The sequence below is a fragment of the Dicentrarchus labrax genome, unplaced genomic scaffold (genome assembly GCF_905237075.1).
Source record: "Dicentrarchus labrax unplaced genomic scaffold, dlabrax2021, whole genome shotgun sequence".
Lineage (NCBI taxonomy): Eukaryota > Metazoa > Chordata > Actinopteri > Moronidae > Dicentrarchus > Dicentrarchus labrax.
The window spans coordinates 21,977,627-21,987,694 of record NW_026136708.1 but is presented as its reverse complement, the minus strand read 5'-3'; the positions used below and the strand labels follow the sequence as shown (position 1 = coordinate 21,987,694).

General features: G+C 39.3%; 1 protein-coding gene across 4 annotated transcripts in view; it reads right to left on the bottom strand.

Annotated features, from left to right (window-relative positions):
- fam184ab (family with sequence similarity 184 member Ab) overlaps positions 1-2,854 on the bottom strand; it is a 131,292-nt gene extending 128,438 nt beyond the window's left edge. For 2 of the 4 annotated variants that reach the window (XM_051409749.1, XM_051409750.1), the window contains exon 1: positions 2,077-2,854. In XM_051409749.1, coding sequence (XP_051265709.1) covers positions 2,077-2,238 — 162 coding nt within the window. In that variant the 5' untranslated portion in view covers positions 2,239-2,854. The remainder of the gene's footprint in view (positions 1-2,076) is intronic. The other 2 variants (XM_051409751.1, XM_051409752.1) reach the window with 1 other exon arrangement.
- Between the last annotated feature and the right edge of the window lie 7,214 nt (positions 2,855-10,068).

The following is a 10,068-nucleotide window of genomic DNA, read 5'->3' as shown; positions in this document are numbered from 1 at the left end:
GTAACACAACTATGATTCCTTCCACACTGAGACTTCTGTTTAACTTCTGAGGTTGCACGTAAAGGATTTAAAAGCACAGTAAACGTCAAACTGCTGCTAAAAAGTGTTCATTTAATATCTAAAATAACAATGTAGTATTAAACTTCAGTCATACTGAATATTTAATCTCATCATTTCCTTGTGGTGGCAACTGAATAGCAAAGTCGGCTGAATACTGGGATCATTGTATCTGTTAACTGAACTCCCAGTGGGCCTACTGGTAAGAAAAACTAAAAAGAAAGAAGTAAAAAGTACTTTCAAACAGAAAATAAGCAAACATAATGTGTGTAATTCCCTCTGTGTTTTTTGTTAAACAGGTATACTGGATGCTGTGATGTGAAGAACTAGCTAACAAGGTTAAAAGGTCTCTTTCAAACTTTAAAGAGCCCACACTGCACAAACACTTGGCACACACTTCGCCCAAGGCTGCTGAATTATGATATTTTTTTACTTCCCATCCCATCCTCCACTTCCTCAGCACAAAGAGAAAATACTGAGAGCACAAATCTTATGTTAGTGTCAGTGGCGAATCCTTGGAGGATATAACTGATTTGATGTGTCAAACCCCTTCAGTAGCAACAGGAGGCATCTCCAAAAAGCCACCTGGAAGCACGTGTGAGGCACCGGCAGACCCACGGCTTAACGATAATGACACAGCGGAGCCACAAACGTGCTTTGACCCTGGGCGAATGTTGTTGAGAGGTTGCTACTACTCTGTTAGAAGTTGGAACCCTGTCATTTGGGGCGAGTGAGAGATGAAAGCACTGCCCCTCAGGGCAAAAAAAGCATTTGAAATGCCCTTGAAAGCCCAAAAGGTGCAGTCGAAGTGGAAGTAGAACCTCCCAGTGAGCAGGGCTAAAGCAAATAAAATGTTTTAACTGAATTAATTCCTATCAGTGCGCTCATAAAGCTGATGTATACTTTATTAACAGTACGCCGTTTGTGGGAACTAAAGATGCTGTGTGAATAAATACTGAAACATCAGAAGGCAAAATATTCTAATTCAACGCACACACTGTATGCTCTGGCTTTGGGGAATTGCAGGCATGGAATAAAATATTCTAGATAAGCAAATAAAGGAGGGGGGGGTTGTATACTGTAAAATGATATTCAAATGCACAGTTTTTTTTGCAGAGCCTGTGTCTTATTTTCAATCTATGTCTCCTTTTCCAGTACTGCTTGTCATCATGAGGGATCAAAGTTTGGAGCAAGTGCCTTATTTAGCAAGCAGAATTATTTATAAGCCCCCCCACCACCACCACCACCATCACCACCATCACCACCCCACCCCAAGAACAACATTAACATGGGCAAGTAAAACAAAATGCCAGCACAGTCTGTGTTACAATGGGTGATTAATGACTGATCTGATCATTGTCGTGGCTAATGACCCGTTATTGATGGATGCAGCATCCGAACAGACTCCTCCAGGCAGCTCGTACCTCCCGAGCTCTTTCTAGTAAGAACGAGGATTTTCCCCCAAACTCCGTTGAAGGATTACACAGATTTAAGCTTTTTTGCTGTTTTGACAACAATGCATGCTTTTATAATGTGTCTTAAGATACTTTAGAGAGAAAAACAGTAGCTGCGTTTTAATTCGGCACACAATTCAAACATCATGCAGCACGCATTTAGATTAAAATCCAACTTTTGATCGTCTCTGAGACGCAGTTTCCCTCCACCAAAAAAAACACTGTGTTGGTGAGCGGCGGGAGCAAATTGTAAAAGTTAATTATTTTTATCAGAGGAATTAGTGCTTTTTGTGTTACACGGGAGCCGAAAGTAATAGAGGTATCTTTACATTAAGAAAAAAACTCAAATTCGTCTTACACCTCTTCGAAACATTCGCCAATAACAGATAAAATGCTAAATAGGTAAAATTCCTTACGGAGTTTGGTGCCCAGCTCTCTCACACGAGAACGAGGGAGGCACAGGGTCTAACCCAAGGGTTGATAACACCGCTCAGAGAGAGAGAGAGAGAGAGAGAGAGAGAGAGAGAGAGAGTGGAGGAGAGGCCTCATAATAACACATCCTTACCTTTGTTAGCTGTGCTATTTTCTTGCTCATCTTCAGGTGCAGGTCTTGGGTATATTCCATGGCGATGCCGGTCTGAAAGGACACGCTGGATGCGGAGGATGAACTAAATTTCCCCTGACCGGCAGGGCAGTAATACTGCTGCCAACCCGACCCAGTCGCCATCTTCACTACGATGCTTGAGATGCTGGAGAGAGATACGGGAGCTGTAATAATGAGCTGGACGCTGCTGCTGAGAGAGGACCGGGACAGTGTCTGGTTTTTGCAGAGAGAGGCACAACAACAACAAAAAAATATATAATAATAAAGATAATTAAGTCTTTTTTGCCCACAAACTGTTAAGAATTGCTCTCATTTTGCTCAGATCCGGATACTAAGGGTGATATTTGTGGTTTAAGCCCCAGAAACGTTCGCAACTACCATCTTGTCAAAAGAAAAAAATGTGTCCGTTTTCAGTGCTCCGAGGTGCGGGTGCTGCCTGCTGTCACCTGGCGCCGATGTGGAGCTTTGTTTTTCGGGCAACTGGCTGGCTGGCTCCCGGTCGGTCACCTTGATACGGGAAAATCAGTCAACGGGAGCCGTTACGAGTGATTCCTCCCTCGGTGCATTCCGGTTAACATTGACGTTGAGTGTGAAGAGATTGAAGGTATGTGTGAGTGAGTGTGTGAATGTGTGTGTGTGTGTGTGTGTGTGTATGTGTATGTGTGTGTGTGTGAGGCTCACTCAGCGGTTGGTTGCTGCTCCTCTGTTGCCATGGATCACCTCAACAGTTTATGCTGCATTCACGTAGGATGGGAGCAGCGCCGCGTTCAGGGGCTGTCGGACAAAAAAAAAAAAAAAAAAACTACCGGCAACGTGACGGTGAAAGTGAGATGTGACGTGAAAACAAAGGTGTGGGTGTTTGTTGAAAAATCAGACTTTTTAAAAAAAAAAACTGAACTAAAAGTTGTTTTTAGATACGTAGCAAAGACCTGACCTTCAAAATAAAAGACTTCAACAAGCTGACTTCACATTGAGACAAATACAAGGTTCAATTTCTTCTCTTTGAGAGCCTAAACTGAAACTTACTGATGGGTACTAAGATCCTAAATTGCTCGGATTATGAAAAATAAAAAGGAATCTATTTAAATACTTAAAACAGTAATTTTATATATTGTGTTTTTTATTTTTAAAGGTCCAGTGTGTAACATTTAGGAGGATCTATTGGCAGACACTGAATATAATATTCACTGGTGTGTTTTCACCAGTGTATAATCACCTGAAAATAAGAATCGTTGTGTTTTTGTTACCGAACGAGATGTTTTTATCTACACAGTAGATCGGGTCTCTTATTCTTTGTTTCTTAGTTTTTATGCAGCCACTGTTTCTTGTTTGCACTTGGAAAGGCTGGGCAGTATTCAGTCGGTTGCAATCTGCATCTTCACCACTAGATGTCACTGAATCCTACACGCTGGTCCTTGAAATAGTTCTTTAATTGTTTTGGGTTTTTTTGCCAAATCATACCCTTTGGCCCCTCTTTGGGCAGCCCTGCTATAGACCTTTTTCACAGCAGCCATATTTTGACATTAAATAGTCGAGTAAACACAGGTGTTATATTTTAATTAAGGCTCTGTTCCATTCAGGTCAAACAGAGTCCGGGTGCTGCTATTGTGCATGTTGGCTAACTGGGGAGGCTCTGCTACACTAAATGGAACGGAGCCTTAATTAGAATCATTGGTATCATCCGTGTTTATTGGAGGGCAAAGGAGAAATTATGGTGGCCCCTATTTAGAGCCCGTGTTTGGTTTGTCCCTTCTGGGCTACTAAAAAAGTCTCATTGCAAGGTAACAAAAACAAAACACTTCCTACATTCAGGTGATTAAACACTAATAAAATCATACCTGTGAATATTATCTTCCATTTCTCCCAATAGATCCTCCTCAATGTTACACACTGGACCTTTAATGTAGAAATAGTTGCTCTGAAAAAGGTCTATTATACAGCAGGTTCCAGTCTGATCCATCATGTGTCCTTCAGGCTCCGACAACATCATTTAAAAAAACTAAAAGGGGAATAAAATTAATACAAATTCACATAATACGATCAAAATAATAAATCCAATACAAAGAATGATATTTCTAACAAATCAAGACAAAGTTATGGCCTCGAATCGAACTTCAGAAGCAAGAAAGTGTTTAAATGATGAAGCCAACGTGGGCTCATTTCTCAGAGACTTAAGCTTTCTGTCACCCCCTCCTTCCTACGGATGTCAGCGTCGAGACAAAGCAGTTCACAGCGCTGTCACATCGTAGTGGAAACGCTGGGTGGCAGGGCTTTGAAAAATGGGCTGGAACAAGCAAAGTTAAGATTCTTATACCTAATAATGCTGTGATGTTTGGCTGTTCTCACCCCGAGAACAAGATGTTTTCACTGTATCACAGGTTGAAAAGCTACAGGTTATTATCACACTCAGTGGCGTGTATGGGTTTACTGTGTATCAGGATTATAAAAATCAATACTGGTTAAAGCCTTGAACATTGTACTTTAACATTAACGCATTTACTGAAGGTTTTATATTAAAGAGTTAGTAAATCAACTGTATATTTACACATATTTACTCTACTAAAACCTTTTGTTTTCTGTTAAATATTATCACTGTTACAAGTGTTAATTAATGCAGCTTGATGCTTCATAGTCCTGAGAAGTCTTAATCCATTTAACTCAAAATTACACCTCCGCTAAGACATATCTTTGCCATATTATTTAGGCACAACGCACCATGTAGCTTTTATACAAGACAAATATCAAATAACCATCAAACCCATCATAATATTAAAGTATTGTCCTGTTGTAGTAGTCTTTCCATGTTATATGGGAAAGATGATATGTGAGCATTCAACCTGACGCTGTTCTCCTTAGCTTGCACGGCATTGCATGTTATCATGAAGATTAAAATCTGACCCACCATCTGGTCCGTAAATGTTACATATAAATGTTAATTCTCTCCTGTTTCGCCCAACAGAGATTAAAATACATGAAAATAAAATGTTATACACCTGAGACACAGTTGGTTTTACGCAAAATCTGAAGTACTCCTTCAAAAAATAAATAAATAAATAAGAAATATAAGGTTTAGTTTCAGCATTCAGCAGTGTTTTCAACATGAAAGTAAAAAAAATACACCCTCAAAATAAATGTAATAGTTTTATACCGGCAGATATGAAGAGTAACTCCCAGTAGAGGGGTTCATATAAAGTACACGGTTCTTCCATGGAACATGAATGCACCAAGTTCAATTTTAATGACGTCATTCAATCTATCAAAGCTTAACCGAAGTGAAGTAAAAAATTTAAACTGGAATGGCAGCTGCAGGCAGTCCCTCAATCAGAAGGATGACGCAAACAGTATGATTTCTATTTATGCCTCCACACGATTTCTTTTTTTTTGCAACACCGTGGGTGTTAACAGCGTGTGTGTGTTTGTGTACAGAAATGTGTTAACATTTAACCAGTGAAGGCTTCCCAATGTGGAAAATTGAGAATTTGTGAATGGCTAATGTAGAAATAGCTCCCAATAAGGTCTACAAACAGACAACCAGTGATAGTTAACTCAGTTTAAATTCAATAATTGTGTCGTCATTATCGTCCGATTGGAATTGGATCACAATGTTTGACTGATCTGTGATTAAAAGGGCGATATCATTAAAGATAATTCTATCCAGTAACATTAGTGTGTGACTAATTTCCACTCACTACACTACATATAGGCCAGTATTATAGGTCATATTTCTTTTTAGTATTCATGAGGTTCAAATGTAGGCCTACAACTAGCTATACTGCAGACTTTACATATGGGTTAGCCTGAATAGTGAAAATGTGATCGTCGAATCATAGATTAATAAATGTAAATGAGCACTGCAAGGTGAACTTTTCTCTTTTTTTGATTTGTATCTTTCTCTAAAATCAAAAACCCAGGAGCAAAAGAGCTGCAACCAACTTGCTCCTATAGTTAACCACCCTAATGTTTAACAGCCTGAGCCTGATATCCACTTAAATACAGGTTTAAGGTACAGGTTTCCATCCAAATCTAATGCAAATGTTTTTAGAAATCATGCAAGTTTTCATCCACTATGTTGCAAGTTGCAAATATTGGTGAAGTAGGTGCCTCTAATGCTACCATTGCAAAAGAAGATGAGGACACAACGACCTTAAATATCTCAAATAGTGCGGAAAAAGTGTAGAAAACATGATGGAAATGTGGCATTTATGTTTGTTGCATGTATTTATTTTAAAGGTTGTAGTCTCCTCATCTCAGACCGGAAGCTTCTTGACATACAAGAAGTCACATGCTTCATGTATGAGTCAGTTTCCGTTGCACTGGGTCACATTTTGCACCAACTTTTCCATCTCAGCCAAGCATAAAAAACCTTTCTGGGTTATTTTGAGTTTTGACATTTCCACTCACAAAAACAAGTGGATGGATACACACCTAGTAACTGAGGGGCATAGCGAAAAATCAATTTAGCATTTCATGGTCTTCTCTGTTTCTTCAGTACAATCAATCTGTGACTGATCTGACGTGGTCTGTCAAATATGCATTGTTGTTACATCATATTTCCCAAACCCCCTAACCAAACTTCAACACTGATACTGAATCTAGCTGCAACCCCAAGTCACAGCGAGGCCAAACACAACCAAAAAAAATTCTCACTTTCCTAAAGTTACATCACTTTAAAGCTCCACAATGTGAGAAGTACAAACACACACACACGCTGTACACACACACACACACACACACACACACACACACACACACACACACACACACACACTGTACACACACACACACACACACACACACACACACACACACACATACACACACTTCATAATCACTCTTGTTCACCGAAGCTTGAAGCCAATATGCGCGCATTAATTTTTGTCTTGTCTTTGCCTTGTTGTGGGTCAATAAGTCTTTAAACCTTTGAGGACAATGAAAACTTATTGGTGGTGCTGCACACAAACACAAACGGATGCACAGGTTTGATGTGTCTTGTAATTGTAGAAAGCAATGGTGAGTATTCACAGAGTGTATTTATTATCAGGTTGAACAAGAAAAAAAGGCCTCAAGGTCCACCAATAAAGGGATTAAGCTCCCAGGTGCTGAAATTATTCATTACAGGATACAAGGTTATCGCACGGGGCTCAGTTGTTGGTTTGTATGCAGATACCCACGGCAGGGGCAGGGGGCATCAATAAGCTCTGACAAATCCCCTACATCTACAATCATTTACTACCAAAACCTACAAAGCCTCAGCTTATAAACAGAATAAAAAATTGAGGGACAAAGTGAAATGATAGCTGATGACTGACAGGATGTTATCCGTTCAGTGTGATATATTACTGGAAACTTATTATCTTAGAGAGAGCACTCGCTCTGAATGTTCCCCCGATGCCTGTCTTTTAGCCATGCTAGCAGCGTAGCTCTAGGGATGGCAGATGTCCGCTGGTCCAGACTGAATCTTGACTACAGTTGGATGGACTGAAGAATTAAAATAATTTTAGTGCAGCAACAGGTCACTCTATCGACTTGTCCAAGTTTTACAGCTAATACTTCAACTGATGATCATGCTAATGTGCTTTACAGCCTCATGGGAGCGCTAACACCCACAAGTCTTGGCAAAGAAGTGAATGAGTATAACTACATCTTTACCAAGAGTTAGATGAGAAGATCCATGCACTCTTATGTCTGTGTGTTAAGTGCAGAGTTGCTTAAAAGGACCTGTGTGGCCAGGGCTACTGTAGAAACGTGGCGGACTCCGCCAGAAGAAGACCCAGCTGCCTCTGTAGATAGAAACGTCTCATTCTAAGGTACAAAAACATAAATATTATTATTTTCAGGTGATTATACACTAATGAAAACAGAGGGGAAAGAACGAGCCTGGCAAAAGATTTATCCACCAGCACCACTAAAGCTCACAAACTAAAATCAGAAACTATTCCTTTACCAAGACTAAAAGGTTAAAACCACACTGGGGATCCTGTGAGGCTGGGATGCTCACTACGCCCCAGTTAGCACATTACCATGATTACAGTTTGCATGTTGTAGAAAGTAAAAACAACTGATTCACTGCGAGTGAGACTTTTCATAATATTCTGGTACCAAAGGTCCCCTCCTCTAATGCATACACTACATGTACTCATGCTTGGAATGACATGTGATATATATAGTTTCATGAGGCAGTGAATTATTGATACATTTTGTGCATAAAAAGCACAAATTGGTGCATGCAGGTGTAGGAAACGAAGTGTCTGACAGATCCTCAGACATCCGCTTGATTTGTGTCCCCTGGGCTTGGAGCCGCTAGCAAGGCGTGCCCCATATTTTCCCACATTGAAGGTGGCAACCCTACCGAAGCACCAAATGTGACCCGGGTCTTGCTCATATATTTCTGCCAGATTAGTTTTTTTGATTTTGTGAAAATCAACTCCAGTTAGGACCACTTGTACCAGGCTTTGGTTAGTGTTAGCCCCTGGGAACAACCTATTGTATTAAGGCCATCATTAATTGAGAGATGGTGAATTGAAGCTGCTGTTAGGCCAACGTACTTTTAATACGTGGGTAATGATGAGAGATCACAGTTGGCTGCATAATCTAAAGTATTAGGAGACAATATTGTGCATGACACAGATTTCCATACTTAATAGCAGTCATGTCCTTGGTTAATGGGCTGGGCTATTAAACTCCATGGACTTCTGTTGTCACGATTTGTCACTACACTGAGGCTATTATAGCGAGAAGAACCATTATTTAGTGAGCCCAGACCCTCTGAAGGCCACTTTCCTTTGGCATCATGTGTATGTCATTGAGGTGGACTGCCAGGGGACATTTATTCCTCTCTCCTCATATCAGTAAATCAATAAAACTAAAACGCTCTCAGAGGGAGCTGCATCCTTGGCTCGCTTTCTCTGTTTTTCAACAAATTTGGTCATCTTGCAGTGACAGGAACAGAATAACATCAGCCTTATGTCCTTTTACTTATTAAATCCTGTCTTGGGACACAGTATCATATTACAGTAACTGACCATGTGCATGATGGTAGAGTCCTGGACCACCATGGCTTAACCACAGACTGTCACCTGCCACAAGGTTAATTTACAGGTTCCTGAGAGATAATTAATGAACAAAAGATGGTTTAATTGCTCTGAAATAACAATATCTGGACTAATGGTTTGGGTTTATGTAGCTTGTAAACATTCAGGTATGGTTTCAATGTGCAGTCAGTTGCTGTTTGACAAAGACCTTGATAAGAAGATGTCCTTCATTCAGTGGTTAAAAAAACTCTGTCTTGCTTTTTAAATCAGATGAAAGGTCTTCACGTTGTACTGAAGCAACTCTTCAATCTAACACAGATCTTCCTCAGCTACACAGAAACAAAGTCAATAGGTTTTCATAGATTTACTGTTTTTTTCTGTTTCTATAACTGTTTATTGTGTAATAAATTCAATATGCCTTTGTATAACACTTCTTATATTGTTCTTCATATTGTGTCTATATCTTTTCAATTTTTATTGTCAGTGTAAGTACACTGTAAATCCTAACACCATATTTTAATAACAGAAGTAAACTAACATAACTTAATCCTCAAAAAACTCAAAAATGAATTGTTTAATAACTGTGTGCAGTATTTTAAGTACTGGTGATATAATTCCAGTTTGTTCCATTGACTCATTTTCTTTAAGCAGACTTTATATCATTACAAAAATGTAAGTCCCAAAATGAATTGGCTACCATTCTGGTAATCAATGAATTGTAAATGCTTGGTTTTGACAGGTAAATGTAAATTTTTGCTTTAGTGGAAGAAATTTAAGTGGTAATATTTGTATAAAGAAGATGGATTTAAGTTATTTTATTCAGATAACACATTTTTAATATGTTTGGAGAAATGCTGCTTATAAGTACTATTATATAAACAATTCACTTAATTTACCTTAACAATAAATCAGTTACTTGAAC